This window comes from Pagrus pagrus (assembly GCF_965226575.1).
Source record: "Pagrus pagrus genome assembly, chromosome: 11".
Lineage (NCBI taxonomy): Eukaryota > Metazoa > Chordata > Actinopteri > Spariformes > Sparidae > Pagrus > Pagrus pagrus.
The window spans coordinates 1,087,640-1,108,273 of record NC_140195.1 but is presented as its reverse complement, the minus strand read 5'-3'; the positions used below and the strand labels follow the sequence as shown (position 1 = coordinate 1,108,273).

Sequence of the window (20,634 nt, the reverse complement as noted above, 5' to 3'; positions counted from 1 at the left end):
CATCAAATGGTTCACTTTTAAAACAAAAACAAGACTTCTTCCAAACGAAGTTGAAATCAATTAAACTGGTGGATCATTACATTATCCAGGTGAGTGCTGAGTTTTCAGGTTGAGAAACATTGTGGAAATCATTTAAAGAAAAGTTTTAAATGGGAAAAAACATTTGTGGAACCAGCAGCCTCTTCGCAACTTTGCTATGCTGACGATACTGTGATTTACTTTTAACAAATGACTATGGTCCAGAAGAGTCATCACGCTGGTGCATAAAGACAGTAAATTAGATGTGTCAAAATTTCCTTCACTTGATCACAAACTCAAAGTTTTTGCGTACCTTGACTCCAGAGATATGAAGACGAGGGCTGCCTAACAGTTGAAACGTTTTCAACTAATGGTGATACGAAATCTGCATCCTGGTCCTAAAACAATACTTTTCTGATAGATCACGAGATGTTTTTCTACACGACACTTTTCTCAAAAGTTACCTAAACAGAAGCTGCTGCACAAGAACTTTGTCTGACTGAAACAAAAACTTAGTTTTAAATCAGGAACGATCTGATCAGAGAAGGAAACTCATAAAAATCTTGAATGTATGAATCACTAATCTAATTGACTCCATTGTTGGCAACAGCAGCCATATTAAGGCAAAAACACTAAATTAACCTTTTCTGAGGTAAAAACACAACAGGAAGAATATTTTTTTTTCAAAAACAGATTTTGAGAAACTCATTGAAGGTTTTTCATGTAGTTTTAAACGGTGTAAAGGAATCCTTCCTCCCAGCTTAAGAGTGAGGAGCAGAGCTGCTGCACTGCATATCAATGACCTCACTACTGTCCCGTTGCCACGGGATACCAGCTCAAATTCACACACACACACACACACACACACACACACACACACACACACATACACACACACACACACACGGTTCTGTTAATTTAGAAACTCAAACTCTTTTCTAATAAATGCGCGTCTCTTTCCTCCCCCGTCTTTGCCTGGTTACCCCCGGCCACCCGTGAAGGAGATTTACAAATTTAAAGGGCAGTTAGGAAATGATGCTTTGAGTCTTATAGACAAACAGACAGACAGACAATCAGACAGACAGACAATCAGACAGACAAACAGACAGACAGACAGACGGACAGACAGACGGACAGACAGACAGACAGACGGACGGACAGACCGACAGACAGGAGATTAGAAGAAATGTAAATGCAAAATGTAAAAACTATTCAAAGAAATCCGCTGGGACAAACATGATCAAAGTTTAACAAGATTATCTGAACTGCAGCCTCTCTGGAGCTTTCAACTGTGTCTCACAGTCTTCATCTGTGACTGGAACTTGTTCAGATGGCGTAGAGCTGGTATATGATCAAAATATGTAACTTTGGTCCTTTGAAAACTGACCATTCACATCCGAACCATCTAGGACCACTTGATACCATGTGACTGAAGGTCCATACTTTGGTCACATTTCAATAACTGCACTATCTCCACGACAACTGAGCTAACTATATCCAGGAAGATGAGGAAGATGACTGAAACTCCAGAAAAAAGCATGTTGGTAAAGATCTTCTTGTAGTAGTAAAGCAGGGATTTCCAGCACAACTCCATCTACTTCATGGAGGGTCACGGAGGAGGGAAAAAGTCTGAAGAGGTCAAAACTGCAGTTACACTTTGAGTATAAAGAACAACTCTATTGTCAGACCAACGCGTCTCAGCTTGTGGCCGTCATCTGGGGTCGCTGTTAGAGCCTGGACCATTAAAAGATAACAAATCGAACAAAAACAAGCGTACAGCTTCTTCTTGGTCTTGGCGTACCATTGTCCCCAAGAGACAGGATTGTTGTCTTCTGCATCTGGTGCCTCTACCTCATCATTTTTGTTCAGTCTCCATGTAAAAAGAAGAAGTACCTTCTTGATTAGAGGAGTTTAAGTATCTCATGGTCTTGCTCATGAATGATGGTAAATGAAGCGTGAGGTCAAAAGGTGATGGCCTGATGCGGCGTCAGCAGCAATGCAGGTATTGGACTGTTGTGTTGAAGAGGGAGCTGAGGCAGGAGGCAACCATCGATCTACCGTCCACCCCTCACCTGAGGCCACAAACTCTGAGAAGAGAAAACACCAGGTCGGTCTGAACCTGATGTTAGAAAGTCAAAAGGTGTTACGATCTCATATTCTTGATTTACTGTTTTGTAACTCGTACAACTTTTTTCTTATCTTGGTAGAAATAGACACTTAATGAACGTGAAAAAAATAAATAAATAGATTTTGGTAAACTGACCCTTTAATATGTGATTTAAATGTGTTGGTGAGCAGAGAAAGAGGAAGCTAAACGAGGAGAACCAGAGGGAGAGATTGATGGACAGTTGGAGGAACAGAGTGTTTCAGGAGGCTGGTGATGTTGTTCTCATTAGTAGTGATGAGAGCTCGCCCCTCCGATACAAACTACTGAACAGACCGCCTCTGTTCGCTAATGAAGCCACACACACACTCACACTCACACATACACTAGACTAGACCTCCATTGGTCATGCGAGAAAGTCTCTGGGACAGACTGGATGGGAACCAACTGCAGGCCGCAGTTATGTAACAGGAAGGTCACAGGTTCGAGTCCCACATCCATCCATAAGGTGGGTGCATGTTTCACACGATCGCATCCACTTCACTTATTTATTCTTTTGTTGTGGGGGGGATCGTGTCAGCCTAACTTTAGATCCTTGGACATCTCCCCTGATTTAAAAAAAAAACAACCGTCAACCCTTAAAGGAACAGTTCACACAAAAAAGAAAATCCAGTCATCATCTCCGCAGAACATCTCTGGAGCTTCACAGTAAAACAGCTGAAGCAGCTGGAGATGATTTAAACATCAGATGTCTCCATACAGCTCGTCTGCTGTGATCTCAGTCTGCAGAAGCCCAGAGGTCACGAACTGATCTGAGATGTTACTTACATCCCCGACACGAGGCCGAGCTCGTGCACGCTAACACTGTTAGCTCAGCAGCTACAGTGAAGGTCTGGTCTCTTCTTGTCTTTGCTCTCTGACCTCTGAGTGGATTTCTGGACGTTTATTCTGGATGATTATCAAAGATAACGATCTGTGAGACTGAAGTGTGTGTTTCATGTGTGTGTTTAAGTTTGAGTCACAACTCAGAAGGAGACGTTTCACACACATTTCACCAGAAACACATTTTGGACTGGACGACACGTTTGCTGGTGATGTTTTCTCTGTTAGATGTTACTGAGACACTTTTAGTTCAGCAGCTACAGTGAAGACTTCAACTTAAAGTGACTATGAGGAACTTTCAGTTGCGGTACGACCTGTTGTCAAGATCTTTGCTAGTTTTGGGAGCCAGTGACAGAGAGATCGCAGGATTGATCACGATGAGGCAATGTATTTATATGTGATTTCATATGTGATCATTCACATTGATCATTATTGACTGGTAGCAGACAATATGAATGAATTATCAGGCTGATAATTTATCCGTGTATAAATATATCATGCATCCAAAATAATGAGTAGGCTTTAAAGGTGTTTAGGTCATGTTGTCCCCCTGCCTCCTGTTGCATGCTAAGCTAGGCTAACCATGTCCTGACTTTCCTAGCACTCACACATGAGTTGGAAGAAGTTCAAGGTGGTTTATTGATCGTAATACAACACAAGGTTGCATAATGAAATGATGGGGGTTGTCTGTTGCCCCTTTTAAATAAAAGTGTAGTGAAAGTATTAAAATCCAAATGTTGTCAAAGTACCAAAAGTGAAAGTCCTCGTTATTCATACATGCATATATATAAACAAATAACAGTGTTGTCCCAATACTGGACTTTCTACCTTCAATATGATACCATGAAAAATAGTTAGATTGTATATCGGGGTGTCGCAATGTCACAATATTCAAGATAACTGATAATAAACCTTAAAAAATGAAATGTTGATATCATGTTAATAACACATGATGATATCATCTGCACAATCTGGTGAAGACTTTTGTTTACGAGTTCATCTGGTTGCATTTTCACTAGTAATCGAGTCGTTGATAGAAATATTTCTTCTGTTTTCACAGTTATGGTCAGAGACTCTCTCTTCACCTACACTCGTATGTTGAGGGTCGTTTATTAAGTCACTGTCATCGAGTCGCTTCCTCACTTTTAATTTACTTTGTGTCGTCTGTGTGTGAAAGTTTCACACAGGTGATGAACCGCTCACTCCCCGTGTGAATCCAGCTGATATGAAGCACTACTTCAGAGGAGTGTGTGTGTGTGTGTGTGTGTGTGTGTGTGTGTGCGCGCGCTGCCTCTCATCAGCAGCACGGGAAGAGTGAATGAAGAGCGACGAGTGTGTGTGTGTGTGTGTGTGTGTATGTGTGTTTCTGTGAGTACAAGCTCAATGAACACAAACTAATCTGACCTGAATGTCTCACACACACACACACACACACACACACACACACACACACACACACACACAGAAAACCAGGAGCACAATGTTGGTTTTGTTCGGTGGGAAAACTGATGAGGGAAGGAGTGAGGAGGGGGCGGGGGGGAGGGGGATACTGTTGTCATGACAACGAGCACGGGGTCCCGATGGAGAGCTAGGTTGACTCTCATTGGGAACTCACTCACACTCACACACTCACACACACTCACACTCACACACTCACACACACACACACACTGGTGGGACCACCTTGTACTGCAGACAGGAAACACTGAGGCCTGCTTCTTTGTTGATTGGTATAAAAGTAGCTCTACACACACGCGCACACACACACACACACACACACACACACACACACACAAACACACACACACACACACACACACACACACACTTCACACTGTGAAAGAGGAGTTTTTACCCACTTGTTGATGGGAGAGAAAAGGAGGGAGGGCCTGAGGAGAGGACGGACGGACGGACGAGGAGGATGAAGTTTTATCAGTGCGATCACGTCACAGCAGAATGACCAGATGACCAGCTGCTTTTCCTCCTTTCACTTCTTTACTTCTGTTTTTGTCCGTCTGCTTTTGAATCTCTGAGAACGCTGAGCTCCTCTCTCTCTCTCCCTCCCTCTCTCTCTCTCTCTCCCTCTCCCCCTCTCTCTCCCTCTCTCTCCCCCCCCCCTCCCTCTTCCTCCCTCTCTCTCTCTCTCTCTCTCTCTCTCCCTCTCTCTCTCCCTCTCTCTCTCTCTCGCTCTGTCAGCTACCCACCAAACTAAAAGCCTGAATGATAAGACAGCTTCTCCAAACAGCACTCGGTTTAATTCAGCTCATGAAACACATTGATCCGTCATGTGACCGATATATCATCATAGATACGACGTGTACACAAATCTGGAAAACTGTCAGAAGTGGACCGTTACCGCGGTGACGTCTCGGTAACATCGTCCCGTTTGAATGTTTCCGTCCTGTGAATACAACAGTTTTCATATTTTACTTTCTACCTGACGTTCAGCTCTCAGCTGCTCCAAACTTCAACTTGGAGAAAACCTGAACATGAAATACACAAGCCGTCACTGACAACCTGAAGCTGTTCAAGAATATTATAATTATTTACTGATTTAAAGGAGCAGTCTGTAGTTTTGGTGAAGAAATGTTAATGAGCAGAGAAAGATCCTCATTGGCTGATAAACAAACTAAATAATGAAACTCTCTTTGTTTTCATGACTGAATAAACAAACTGACCTTAAAGGACAACACACTTTATACGGCTTTACGTTGTTTATATGTGGCGGACCCTGCCACCTCTCTAGCTTCAAACAGTGTTCTGGGACCTTATTCTCCTCTGATGAAACTGATTTCCAGTGATGAAATAAACCTAAATACTATTTTCATGTACTTTACTTTAATTTCCATTTTCTGCTTCTTTATTCTTCCTCTCCACCACGTGTTTGATAACTTTTTTCAGATTACTCAGTGTTTATAAAATATGAATTAAATCTCACAGTGCGCTGCATCAGAGCCGGAGCAGCATATTATTAGATTATTTTATTTTATCAGATAATCTCCTTCCTTCTTCCTGATAATCTCTAGAACTTAATATTCATAATGATGTTTAATCACCTGAAACTAAACACTGTTGTGTTTCTGTTACCTTTGAACTAATCATTTATTTCTACAGCATCCACCATATTTCTACAGTAGCCCAGAAAGGACAAACCAAACAGACTCTACAGAGGGAAATTCATAATAGCAGTGGCCACCATAGGGGAGGGTGAGACGAGGGGTGTTCAGTTGGTTGCATTCTGTATTCTCACCATTAGAGGAAATAAATCCTGCACACTGGACCTTAAAGTTATTGTTCATGTACAGAAACATTTACCGGCTGCAGCTTCTCCAATGTGAAGATTTGCTTCTTTTCTTTTAATTATTTAAAATGATATATTTTTATTTATTTATATTTATGATTTATATGTTACTGAGGTCACAGGAGACATTCTTCTGGTATGAGTACTTTTACTTTTGATAATTTGAGTTACTTTCTGTTTATACTTTCAAGTCAAGTCAACATTTTTCGATGCAAGACCTTTACTGGAGTATTTCACCACTCTAATATCACCACATGGTGAAAGATGATGAGCTGTGATTGGTTGAGGTGAAACCTCTGGTCTGTCACGTGACCGAGCAGAAGGTTTCTCCTGAATAAAACCTGATGTCAGACTGAACACTGCACCAGGATATTTCAATAAAGAGCCTGTAAATACAAACGAGTGGATGAGGTGTGAAGTTTCTCGCTCTCAGCTGATATTTACATTTTCACCGCTCAGATCACACGTGACCTCAGACCAGCTGACAGGCCGACTGTGATGATGATGATGATGGTGATGATGATGATGACGGAGCTGCTGAGCTCAGCTGCTGCCGCCCAACAGACAAATTAGTCTGATGTGACCTGAGAGCTGACCCGACACACACACACACACACACACACACACACACACACACACACAATGTGAAACACTGGTGAGGTGTGTGTGTGTGTGTGTGTGCTGCCCCCTGCTGTCTCATCAGTAACACTGCAGGTCTGGGATCAGTCTGACTGGATGTTTCAGTATAAACTCGTCTCTGTTCAAACTGAATAAAAACCTGTAAAATACAGAAAATCTCCACCATGTAAATATATAACTATTAAACTTCTTTGTTCATGGTTTAATTATCTGTTTCAGACAAACTATTTCCATTCAGACATCTTCACAAAATAACATCCAGATTATATTTTATCACCGTTTCATCTTCATTTTGTCGTTTCTACAGAAGCCCAGGGCGGCCAGAGTTTTTTGAATGCCGTTATCTAGAGATTCTGAGTTAATTACGACGTTGTCTCCAAATAACACAGATTGTTTTCTGATGATAACAGATAATCATCTCATTCTCCTCTCATCTGATTCTTGTTCTCCTTCTCGTCTTGTGCCACGTCATGTGTGTGTGGTGGTCTTGCATTGTACTGTAAATAAAATAAATAAATAAAATAATAAAATGTAATAAAAACCCGGCACCTGTGGCCGTTCCAGGCATCGTAGTTTTCGATGAAAGGTGTGTTTTTTATTTGGTTTGGAGGTTTTTGACTCTTTTCTTTTTAAAAACATATAAAAGATTATATATATATATATATATATATATATATATTGATATATATTGATATATATTGTAATCAAACATTTCATATCATGAATAATTCCACAGACAGAAAACGAGACGCCTCGTGTTGTTTCTCCATAGTATTTAATTAGTATCATACACAAGCATGTTTCTATTAAAACACATTATATATCAACTGAATCAAACGATAATGTACAAACAGGTTCAGACTGACGGACCCTGCACGCACAAACACTTCCACCAAATAATACAGAGTCAGCAACAAAACCGGACAAAGTCCAGTCAGAACCAGCTCACAGCGCCGCTCATCACTGAGTTTAAAATAAATTACTTTTTAGATTGACTGACTGACTTTTCAAGATGGTCGGCTTAAATTAAAGCAATATACTCGGCTCTACCAGTGAATCTAGATCAGACTCAGGACGACGCTCAGACGAGTCTTTATTTTCATTTAGTTCAACTCCTGCTTCTACTTGACTGTCAGGCTGCTGCAAAGGCAAATAAACGCTACATATTAAGGTCTGACAGCTCGGTCTTCACACTTCTGACTGAGCAAAATCCATTTTGATGAAGACTGCGAGACACAGTCAAAAGCTCAGGAGCAAGAACGTAGTTAAGATTATTCTGAATGAACTTTAATCTAATCTGATAATACTACAGGTGAGATTCATGTGACCTTTCACAGCACCGTTTCCACTGACACTCGGCTTTAATATGCTCTCGCGCTGATCGTTCTGTCTGGGTTTTGTCATATTTTGGTCCAGACTCTGTAGAAATCTCCAGTTTTTCGATGAGTAAATAACCGAACAGGATCATCACGACACACGTGACATCACATCCTGTGCAGTTCAGAGTTTGTACGTGCAGGATCGCAGGACGTCACTAGATTATTTGCGATAAAAAAAAAATCTGGCCGAACTTTACATTACGATGACAATACTCCAGTGTATTCATCTGTCAGAAAAGTTTCTGTAAGCACACGGTCACGCGATCCTCCGCAGACATGAAGAAGCATGTGAAAGCACAACGTCCATACTTCTGTTTTATTGCACTGTCGTGTGCTCACTTGACTCGTCTGTGGGTTAATACTCAGGTCGACACACTGGATTAAGGCCATTTAATGGAAAAGTTGCACCAAAACAACGGTTTACTTCATCAGGTCCCACAGATATACAATCCCTGCCCTCAGCATGCAAACAGAAGAGACCAGAGCCGATCAGAGCGGATCAGAACGGAGCTGCAGGGGAGATTTCAAGGTTCACACATCTGAAAACAGCCACAGCTGTTATCTGAAGGTGTCGCTCTGCCTTCATAGTCACCTGGCAGGCAGGTAAGTGTTTACCAGACGAGGTGAACAGACAGACAACAGCTGTTCAGCTACGATCTGTCCTCCTGCTCTGCAGACAGATCCAGTTTGTTCTGTATTTAAATAACAAAGACAAGCGAACAATGTGACTCCACAGATGTTTCTACTGTTGACAGGATTTCTTAAATCTACACTTAGACTTTTTTTTTGTTTCAGACTCCTGTTACTTCCTGTCAACTCTGCTGGATATTATCAAAAATATCACAAAAAGCAGACACTTGAAACTTCCCTTTGCGAGCCGGTCCGTCTGATGGCGTCATAACTAATAATCACTGTGCTGGCTGATCAACAGATCAATAAATCTCGAGTGGACCAGAACGGAGACAACAACTCTTTGCTGGTTCAGAGAACGCCGGAGCAGCTGCACAACAAACCGAGCCGATCGAGGCCGAAGGAGATTCAGTTTTTCTTGATATTTAACACTTTGAGTTGTGCTTGTTGATGTCTGGTGTTCAATCAGTAAGTTCAGCTCCTTCACATCGACGGCTCTTTATTATCTTAACAAGCAGCTTTACACTGTCGGGCTGAAGAAGGCCGAGTCACTCATAACAAGAGTTTGGCTCTGTTGTGGAAATCACTACAGCAAGAACAACAGAAGGACGTATCAAAGATCCAACATCATGTATGTTTGGTTTTTTGGTCTTTATCGATGGTGCTTTTGTCCGTCAGTCAACGTTGGGCCCTCGCTGTGCGTCTGTGGCTCTAGCTTTTGCACTTTGTCTCACAGCTTTGGCACTTGTTAGCAGCTTTTTGGTGAACTGAGCAGGTTGAATCGGAGGCAGAGCCCATCGCTGAGAAAAATCACTGTGATTAGCTGTTCAGTTGAGCAAATCACTGCACGTGAAACAGAACAAGACCGAGCGCTGAGAACGCCGGTGCCGTTTGCACTTTAAATCAGAGATACTCTTGATGAGAAGTTTTATACCAGTATTAGTGAGAGGGGTTCAAAAATGATATATTGTTTTATTATAACCACAGTTTATATACCTGCAGTCCTGAACTAGAATGAACGAGCTGGTTGGTCGTCAGCTGTTAAACTGATGACGCTTCACGAGAACACAAGGAAAAGGCCTGAAGTCACTCTTCACCTTAAACCTGAAGCCCGGCAGTGTAAAGCAGGTGAGTGTGTGCTCACAGAAATAATCTCCCACATGAGCTGCTGACAGTTTGACCACTCTTAAACAAAAAGCCTCAGTACAGAACATACAGACAGGTAATGATCCTTCCTCTTCCTGTTTGTTCTGCGGTCTGATTGGCTGCTGTCAGGACCAGGACGTGTCAGAAACGTGATACGTAGCAACACGACGACAAAATGAATCAAGCAGGCAAATATAAGTAGTGTAGAAACAGCACGAGGATGTGAACTTAATGCTGATAATCATCTTTTAAGGAAAACACTTTAATCCGGATTTACTGATAAATCTCTTAATCGTCTTACAGATTAGAAGATATCGTCCAATAGTGTGTCAGACTGTCAAACTTCCTTCAGTAGTTTCTCTCTGCTGCCGTTTCTTTAAACAGTAAACTAGATCACTCGTTAGCCAAAAGGTTTAAATGCTTGAAAATGTGTTGCTGCCGTTCACACAAACACAATAATAATATATTCCTTCACATTCAGCGTAAACTGCTGGTAAACTGAGACCAGCTGCATGAGCACCAACTGATTATATACATGACATAACTGAATATAGTAGGTTTGTTGTGTGACATCATTCTTCATGATTGTATTGTCGTACGTACCGTAACACACTCACGTGGTAAACACTGTCTGAGGCTGACAATATTAAAATTAGATCATTCCCATTTCTGTGAAAATGAAATTTAAAAACAGTAATCATCATTTTCAGGTTTGAAAATGTATTATTACTATTATTAAATAGACAATGTGCAACCTAAACTTGAAAAAGTTTGCAGTTTTGCATTTTAATCTGAATTATAGCCTGATCTTAATTAAATAAATACAGCGCTTCATGTTCATTAAACATGAGCTATCACCAGGAAATTTTCAGTTTGACATCAATTTTCATCATTTTCAACGTTAAAAAATAAAACTTGATTCTAATTTCTTGCTTCATACACGCAAAAATAACACACGATTATTTTTAGATTTTATTTGAATATTGGCAGCCACACACGTCCATATTCACGCTGCCATCTTGTGGTTATTAAAACAGGATGTGGATACTTTAATTATTTTAATTATATATTATATTATGTGATGGAGGCTGTAAAGTTTGAGAGGACAAGTATCTTTTGTTTGTTTTGTTTATTGTCAAATTAACACGTTTGTTTTTTTTTACTCATAAAAACGAGAAACTGAATCCGAAACGTATTTTTCCACCAAACCTGATTCAATGATTCATGACGGTGTGTGAGCAGGAGAATAAACAGATGAAAACTTTTTAAATTAATCGATTTCATAAACATTTAATATGTGGGTGTTTCCAATGAGTCAAACGTGACAAATTACATCGACATGATGTGAAGGTTTGATCACGTGACACTCCTGGTCCAATCAGCAGACGTCTCAGAGCAAACACTGACCTCTGAATCACATCCAGAGAAGACTTATGAAGTCAAAAACAACGTTAAAAAATAACAACAATATAAAACAAATAAGAAATAAAAAGCTTATTACAGAGATATGAACAGAGACAAAAACATTTCTCCTTCTCCAGTTGAAGTACCACTTCCTTAAATCTGGCCAGACCAGGTTATGTCACAATAAGAAGATTATTAACATTATTCTCATTATTAATATCTTACAAAACCAAAATCAACAGTGCAATAAAAAGGTTTTTAATCCCTCGCTCAGCAGGAGAGAGGGAGAGAGAGAGAGAGAGAGGACGAGGGGCGGGGCTTGGCGGCGAGGAAAAGGGAGGAAGAAGGTAACATCCAAAAATAAGAAAGGAGAGGAAGGATAGAGGGAATACAGGAGGAGGACAAGCAGTTCACAACAGACGAGGGAGGATTATATAAATGTGAAATAATGGAGGTCTGGATGGATGGAAGATGTGGAGGTAGACGGGGGAGGAATGAAACTCAACAGAGGAGGAAATGATGAAGGCAGATTTGTGGTTACTGGCTATGAGGTGATGGAGGTGGGGTCGGAAGAGAGGAGGATCATGGGAAAAACACGATCCACAAAACAGGCTCCAGATAACTGGCTGACAATCTGTTCACGGTGATTAAAAGTCAACACGGCTGCAGGTTTGACTGCCGAGCGGACAGAAAGACGCTCAGGTCGGGAGGCTGCTGTGTGGATCTGTAGCGACGCACTGATACCACTTTTCTGTTGCCGGCGTCGAACACTGACGCGACTGAAGATGATGAAGTCACTTCAGCCAAACTACAACTAACATTTTATGTCTTCCCTCTCGTAGTTTTTATCCATGAAGACGGTTTTGGTTTTTCAGATAAATAACCACGGAGGAGCAGCGCTGAACATTTACTCTGTATAATCCATCGGTTTTTAAAAACAGTCCTGTTCTGTAATTTGGTTGAAACGACTCATTAACTACTTTATAAATAAAATCCTTAGCTGAACTCTTCTGAACGTGAAATAACTGATGTGAGTGTCAGAAATCGGCTCCCGTTTCCAGGGAAAAGTACCTGCGGGAGTTTTAATCATGTGTGCGCTCGAGTGCTGGTGTACTGAAGACATTTAGCGTTTACTAAAACGAAGACGGCGTCTCTGAACCCTCGTTAAAGCTTCCCGGTACTGGAACCAGAGAAGCTTCACTCGACACGACTGCATGTCAGAGTGTCCTCGGAGACTCTCAGTGTGGTCGTCATCGCTTTTCCTCCTCAAACATGATGCACCTTTGGGCTGGATTTGTTCTTCTACCATTATAAATATTAATATAGAGGAAATGACCAGAACATTAGAAGGACCATTGATTTCTGATTGATTATGAGCAGTTCTGTGTTTAAAATCACGTTTCATTTATGTGAGAAACAAGAGAAACTGTGTGAGATATCTGAGGTGAGTCGAGGAAATGAAATGATGAGTTAAATGTCTGTCAGGAGACTTTGGTTCGGTCACAGTTTGACCCTGTCAATACTTAAAAAACAAAAACGAGGTATCAGTGTGAGGGTGAGGAGGTTTTAATACAAGGGAGGGGAGGAGGGGGGGGGACGGCTGGGGGATAAAAGTTTTCGGGTGGGGGTGGGGGGGGGTTGATCAAAGAGCGAGTGAGTGTAGGACAGATGGGCGTGGCCTGTTCTGTTGGGGGCGTGTCTGTTCTCAGGAACTCCTCTTAGTCCTGGAGTGTTGGATCAACCACTGAAGAGTGATGTCTGCAGAGAGAGGTACATGTGTGTGAGAAGGTGTGTGTGTGTGTGTGTGTGTGTGTGTGTGTGTGTACAGAAACAGAAACACACACGAGAAAAACAACAAGAGGAAAAGAAAATGTTCAACGTGTCATGAAGTGCGACTGCGTGTGTTTGTTTTGGAAACTCTTCAGTCAGAGAGTTTAAAAAAACTCATCAGTGGATCTTAAGTTGACAACGTTTAAAGGAGCAGTTCACCCAAAGAGTAAAACTCAGTCATCAGTTCCTCCTTTCTGTGTTGATGGAAAGTCAGGAAGTCATTTACACCATTTTTAAGATGAAATATCTTGACTGTAGTTGGTGAGATAAAAGTGTTGGCATGCACCCCGCCTGAAGTGGGTGATGGAGCTCCAGCTGTATGGAGATGACTGAGTTACATTTTTTGGGTGAACTGTTCCTTTAATATATATGAGGATATGTCAGTATGCTGCAGTCACTTCATCACCACCAGTTACTATAACATTGATAATAAACATACACATACTGACTGACTGTAGCAGTCCTTTCTGCAGTAGTTAAATGTCTACATGTCCAGATGTTGTTGTGTTTTTTTCAAAGTAGAGCCAATGAACCTCTGAAAACTCTGATAAATACATTTTATTTCCTGTTGCTGCTCCACAATAAAAGCCTGCTGCCAGTGCACCGTCAGAATACATTTAATGTGAAGCAGCAGCAAACGTTTGTCTCAGCAGTGACTCAACACGTCTGATACGACAGGAAGTGATCGGGAGTCATGAAGGAAACTCTGCAGACACAAACAGGAGTGAAGGTGAACTCCTGACCAGAGATTCAGCTGGTGAGTGACCTCAGCTCTCCTCATCACTCTGATTCAAACACAGCTGGAGTATCATCCAGGTCACGTTATGGTCACAACACACCGTTATAAATGCATGTGGGGCTTCAGAGACGCTCTCAGCCTCAACACGCAACAACTTTACAAAACATCGCATCATTTTTAGATTTGTGTCAGTGAAATCATGACTGAGGGAATAATCACAGTGTGATTTTCTTTGGCTCTGGATTCAAACACTGTGCAGAGGTTATAATACTGTGGGACAGGATTTAAACTTAAAGGTTACCACAGCGACACAGTTAACCTCACTAAGTCATCTACCAGGTGATGATGTTGTGTTACCATGCAGCTTAAAATGTAATCTGGTTTTCTGTAGACACCTTCAGTGTGTCACTGCAGTGTGTGTGTGTGTGTGTGTGTGTGTGTGTGTGTGTGTGGTACCGATGTTGTCTTTCTCCTTGCAGGAGATGGAGTAGCAGCAGATCTCTCTGTCCTGGATGGCCGACAGGTTCCTGATAAAAAACAGACACAATCAATAAAGAGTCAATCTTCCAGCAGTCGGATGATAAAACAGGAACGTCAACAGTCACACACATTAATGCAGCAGCTGCACTCTGGTGATGTTGTGAGAGACAGTTGTCCCCGTTAATCTACAGCGTGTCCCATCAGTACGTCTCAGAGGTGTAACGGTACACAATCTTTAATTCAGTTTGACTTAAACCATTGAAGATGTATCTTCATTTACAGAACAAGACAACAAAGACAAGAATGCATCAAACCTAAAAGTTAAAACACAAGAAAAACAGGTATAAAGTAGATAAAAAATAAATAAATGCAAACGTAAGAAACAGATTAAATCATAGACTAGCTCATTTAAAATCAAACAAAACAATCCAACAATCCCAGTTTAAGGCCTTCTGCAGATTATTCCATGTATAAAGACATTTTACACATTTTAACACAGAAGTCACGGCTCGAAACACATCTCTGTTTGCGGTCACGGTTCAGTGACAGTCGGGTGACACGGGTAAAAAAAGAAGCAACAAAAGTCAGATTTGCGTAAGGCGAGGTTACTTTGCATTTATTTGCAACTGACAGAAGTTGCAGTTCGTTCCACCTGAGATCTGAGCAGTGAACAGTGAACACACACCATCACACAGCTGATAACAGTCAAATGTAAACGTGACGTTAGTGCCAGCTGTCTTTGACCTCGTCTGTTTCCACACAGAGGTGGTTTAAAAAACGCTTAGCAGACGTTGTTGGACTTTTGTGTGTCAGCGTGTTCGACATGTTTCCACCACTCGCTCTCTGAAACTTCCCCACACAGCTGATCTACAGTATCTCACTGCAGTTTCTTCTTCTCCTGCTTTTGTTGTTCAACAGCGGTTGGAAAACAGATTTTTAGGAGCAAAACCTCGACTTACAGGACGGTTACACTCTCACCACAATACATGATCTCACAAGTGTGAGAGTTAGACATATTCTTCGTACGACTACAGTGACGTCTGTGCTGTGACATTCAGGACGAATACATGAACCGTTACACCCCGAGCACGTCTGTCTGTCAGACTTGTGTTGGACTCGCCTGACTCCAGAAGGGGGAGCCAGTGAGTCACGGTGAGTCACAGGACATGAACGACACATCTGCATGAAACAAAACCAAAAGCCTGACACGACTCCAAACAGCTTCACAATGAGAAACCATCAGGGTCAGAGGTGACTGTGGACTTACATCCTCTCTATGAGCTCCTTCTCATCCAGAGCTCCTGGTAGGTCCCTCTTATTGCCCAGAACCAAAACCTGAAGACACAGAGGCGGAAAACACATCAGCTCAAGTTAGTTCAGTCAGTTTGAGTCCAGTCACTCGTTCTGGTTCATTCTTTACAATCAGTTTAGTCTTTATAAGCTGGTTTGTCCAGACTGAGTCACTTCAGGTCAGATTCAGTCGGGTCATTAGGTTCAGTCGGCTCATTACTTCACGTCAGTCGAATTATTTAGTTAACTTTGTTCTGCTCAGGCTCGGTCTGTTCTGCTCAGGCTCGGTCTGTTCTGCTCAGGCTCAGTCTGTTCTGCTCAGTCTGTTCTGCTCAGGCTCGGTCTGTTCTGCTCAGTCTGTTCTGCTCAGGCTCGGTCTGTTCTGCTCAGGCTCAGTCTGTTCTGCTCAGGCTCGGTCTGTTCTGCTCAGGCTCGGTCTGTTCTGCTCAGGCTCGGTCTGTTCTGCTCGAGTTCTTACAGGAATTCCCTGCAGCTGCGGTTTGTCCAGCAGGTTGTGGAGTTCGTTCTTGGAGGCTTCGATCTTCTCTGGGTCTGCTGCGTCCACCATGTAGCTACAACAGGAAGAAAAACTATGAAACCACCCGGACATTCATTCAAAATGTTGAAATTTACATGAACTTTAAATGTTTACACAGTTCTGGAGGCTCTACAATCCTATCACGCTCCCGCTGACTTTCACTTTTACTACATCAACTGTACACGCAAACTAACTTTTGTTACATAACTCTGACCCGTTTGCCCTGCAGCCTTCCTGTCCCGTCTCACCAAGTCAACTGGGGTAATACGACACAACAAGGCTGCAGGACTGTATTCTGTACTCGGCTTCTCTCTGATGATCAAACTCAAGGATTTCTCTGACATTCAGCACGATTCAACCAAACTCCTGTTAGCACAAACCTTCAGATATTAGATTTAATGCAGAACATGTCTCTCGTTTTGAAAAACCTGTCTGAAGGACAGAAGGACGAGTTGATGGACAAACTTGCGTGACTTGGCTCTGACTCAGCCGTCTCATTAATGTCTTCTGTCATGTTTGGACCCAGCAGAGACGTCCCAGTGACCCGTTTAGGGGGCAGTAAGCACAGTTTAAGGAACCAGGACTTACACGATAGCGCTGACTCCTCGACAGTAACGCTCCCACATGCTCCTGAACCGAGGCTGACCGCCGATATCCCACAACTACAGACACAGAGAGAGTCAAAACATAAAAAAACACAAAAAAACAAACATCAGATGTCTCCACACAGCTCGTCTGCTATAATTCAAGTCTGCAGAAGAGAAGAGATCACAAACTGATCTGAGACCATATTCACACCCTTTAGCTGAACTCTTCATTGTAGCTGCTGAGCTAACAGTCGGTGTAAATAACATCTTTTAAAAAATGAAAACATTTAAAACAGAATCTGAAAAACCTCAAAACTTAAATAAAACTTTTTTTTATAACAATTGCTTGTTGTCATTTTTTATGTGCCGAATAAGAAAATCCATTTAGTTTGAGTGTTTCTGGCTCTAAAAACTAAAATACAAAGTGTTTTTTCTATTTGCTCGATATTTCGTCCCTGAGGAAGGTGATGATTTCACCTGCGTCAGTTTGTTTGTCTGTTTGTTGGTTTGTCAGCAGGATTACACGAAAACTACTGAACACATTTCCACCAAACTCAGATGGAGGATGAGTCTCGACCCAGAATAGACCTCATTAACTTTTAGTGCTGATCCAGATAAAGAGACGGAACCAGGATTTTTTCTCTCACTTTCTTTAACATTGTGAGATAGCAGGAGGGAGAGAGAGGGTTTAACATGTTATAACAGGGAGCGTATTTAAATGGCTGGTATCTATGAGTGAGAATAGTTTAATGTGGATCCTAATGAAAATATGGATCTATCAGATTCAAAGACATTGAATCAGGGCTTGATAAAATTAAAAGGGACTGTTGGGACTTGGCGGAGGTATACACTCTACTGAGGGTCATTCCAGTTAAACATAAATGTTACGGCACAAGGTTGTAGCCGTGTACCAGTTTCACAAAGTACACAGTGCTATTAAAATTGACAGTTACTGCACCGTGTACATTTGTTTATCTACATTATTTATTAGTGTTAGTAGAAATGTTTTATATTTAAGGTTTATATCACATTTCATGTGTTAGTTAATGATATTTTGTGAAATTATAATAAAGTGCTTGTTGAACTAAAACAAACAAAAACCCTCGTTTTCAATTTTCTCTCTCGTCAGTGAAACCGTGAAACTTTGATCTGTTCAGATTTCTAAAGAAGTAGAAACATTATCAGAAGTGATAATTGGATGATGGCTACCTCCTCGTGTGTGTTGTTGACACACGAGGAAAAACTAACAACACAACCAAATCCACAAACACACAAACTGCACATGTGAGTGTGTGTAGAAACAGGGAATGAAACTACCAACCTTGATGGTGACATTTCCTTTAGTGATCTTCCTCATGTTGAACCCGACTGTAGGAATCATGTCTTCACTGAACTGGCCCGACTGAAACACACACACACACAAACACACACTTGTTACTGATACACCCCTCTGCTCATTATGAGTCTGTGTGTCACCATCATCACATTCTTGTTGTATCTGCCCATAAATCCTCTGAATATCTGCACACTATGTAAACGGCAAATTTCATCTTAACAGTCAGGAATTGTATTGATCTGCGTGTCGTAAGATAAGAAAGAGGAAATGACGGTAAAGATAAGTTAACGTGGAGCTGTCCAGGTGACCTCAGGGTTCAGATTAAGGCAATATGAGATTATAAATCTGTTGTTGGTCATTTCCTCGATTAATTGATTAGTTATTTGGTCTGTAAATGTAAAAGAAAAATGTTGATCAGTGTTTCGTCCTCAAATGTCTCCTTGTCCGTGTCCAGAGAAAAATCTAAATCATTCAAAAAATCAGTTAATCAAATATTTAAATACTCAGCGATAAATTTAATAGTTGACAACTAATCGATCAATCGTTGCAGCTCTTCACAGATCCACGTTAACTGTTCCTTCATCATCGTCATTATCAATCAGTTACATTCCTGCAGTCACGCTGAGCTGTGGACTCGCTGACCTCACGTGACCCGATGTAATCAAGTTATTCCCACAAGTTTCACACAGAGGACGACGTTTGGGAAAAGAGAGCAGTGGTATCAGCAGAAACTCTGAGCTCAGGTGTCAGACTCCATCCAGGGAGACATGAATCTCTACTTATGTTTTCATATTCAAAATGAATTTAAATCAGAAGACTAATCATAATTCAGCTGTTTAAGTCTCAGACGCTCATCTCAAAAATCTGTCTGCACTCATATCTGCATTTAGGCTTCTAGAAACAGGAAATACTGAATGCCAAAGCTCATAACAACATGTGTTTGGGTGAAGGAATATCTATGTTAGTGTGTCACCCAAACATTTAAATGGGAAGCACCAGAGGCTGACGTCATGAGGTGCTCAGCTGATGGTGTGTGACCGGAGAGGGAAGGTCACTGTGACAGGAGGGGGCTGATCGATCCTCCACCTCCACAAACCCTCCCTCCGGCCCTGCTGGCTGACAGCAGGCTGGGGGTTCAGCTCTGAAAACCGGCCCTCTCTGAGGAACATGTCTGCACTGATGATGGAGATCTGAACATCCACCGGTGCAGATGTGAAGCTGCTGTGCTCCTTTAAATGACTCACTGGAGCCGGTTCACAGGTTTAACGGAGCGTTAGCAGCTCCTATAATCAGTCAGATGGTTGTAGCTAACACAAGTGTGACTTACACGTCTGTTAAAACCTAATCGCCTCATTCACTCACAGCTAGCTGACCTCACCACTGCAGGATAACAATGGATGCAGCCAGATGCTAACTGACAGTTGGCGTTAGCACGTCAAATTAGCCTGGACCTTACCGCTATCACATTGACGAAGGTCGTTTTCCCGGAGTACTGCAGCCCCACCAGGGTCAGCTCCATCTCCTCTTTCCAGAAGAGCGCCTTGAACCAGTCCAACAGTTTGTTGATTAGCGCTATCATCTTTGTCGTCTGATGCTAATGCTAGCTGCGGCTGCTGCTGCTACGGCTAGGTGGCTATGCTAGCTAGCTAGCTGGCTAACGCCCCGACAGTCTTTTTTTCTGGACGCCGACAGTCACTGTGACAACCACGGGCGGTGACAGGAACCCGGACGACACCGACAGGAGCTTTAATGACCGAGGAATATATCGAAGACGTCGGTGTTTGGTGGCTGTGATGTCCGCGGTGTGTTTTCAGCTTTCTGTGATGTTTACTAGCTGCGCCTTTTCCCACCAGCACCGTCAAGACTGACGACACGACTCACTCCACATCCGGTGCAGCCTTTCAAAATAAACACCGCAGCGACCCGCATTCGTCTTCATCAGTCAAACGAAGAGATTCAGCCTCGACGTTAACGTTGTGTTTTCTATTCTAAAGATAATCTGATGTCGAATAAAACAGTTTAAATGATCTTTTTGTTGGTTCTGGTGTCTGGTGAGTTTAATCTGTCAGCAGTTTGTTGGCGCCTCTTCCTGTTTGGGTGGGGCTGATAGAGGAAGCAGAGGAGCGCAGACAGGAGCGGCGCACAGGGGCAGCTGGATGTACACACCGCCCCCTGGCGGCCACACAGGGAACAGCTGTCAGCAGCACCGACCCTGTAAACACCTCTGAAGGTTGAATCATGTTGTTTTACATTAAAATAAACTTCAACTCTTTCTTTTATTGTGATTCTGCCTCTTATTCCTTTGACCTGTGATGTCTTATGTTGACTTTT

General features: G+C 42.0%; 1 protein-coding gene across 1 annotated transcript; it reads right to left on the bottom strand.

Annotated features, from left to right (window-relative positions):
- Positions 1 to 7,700: 7,700 nt before the first annotated feature.
- LOC311264657 (ADP-ribosylation factor-like protein 8A) lies at positions 7,701 to 20,426 on the bottom strand. The gene is made up of 7 exons (XM_084365711.1): positions 19,760 to 20,426; positions 18,289 to 18,369; positions 16,969 to 17,042; positions 16,321 to 16,414; positions 15,820 to 15,887; positions 14,529 to 14,599; positions 7,701 to 13,261 (listed from the first exon to the last, which is right to left on the bottom strand). The coding sequence occupies exons 1-7, from the start codon at positions 19,880 to 19,882 to the stop codon at positions 13,209 to 13,211; spliced, it is 564 nt and encodes a 187-aa protein (XP_084221837.1). The 5' UTR covers positions 19,883 to 20,426; the 3' UTR covers positions 7,701 to 13,208.
- Positions 20,427 to 20,634: the final 208 nt, after the last annotated feature.

Excerpts from the sequence above, each read along its gene's own strand:
- LOC311264657 (XM_084365711.1), bottom strand. The coding sequence starts at position 19,882 with ATGATAGCGCTAATCAACAAACTGTTGGACTGGTTCAAGGCGCTCTTC. Across the intron at positions 17,043-18,288 it reads AAGGAAATGTCACCATCAAG|TTGTGGGATATCGGCGGTCA; the intron begins GTTGGTAGTTTC and ends CTGTGTCTGTAG. Across the intron at positions 14,600-15,819 it reads AAGGAGCTCATAGAGAGGAT|GAACCTGTCGGCCATCCAGG; the intron begins GTAAGTCCACAG and ends GTTTTTTATCAG.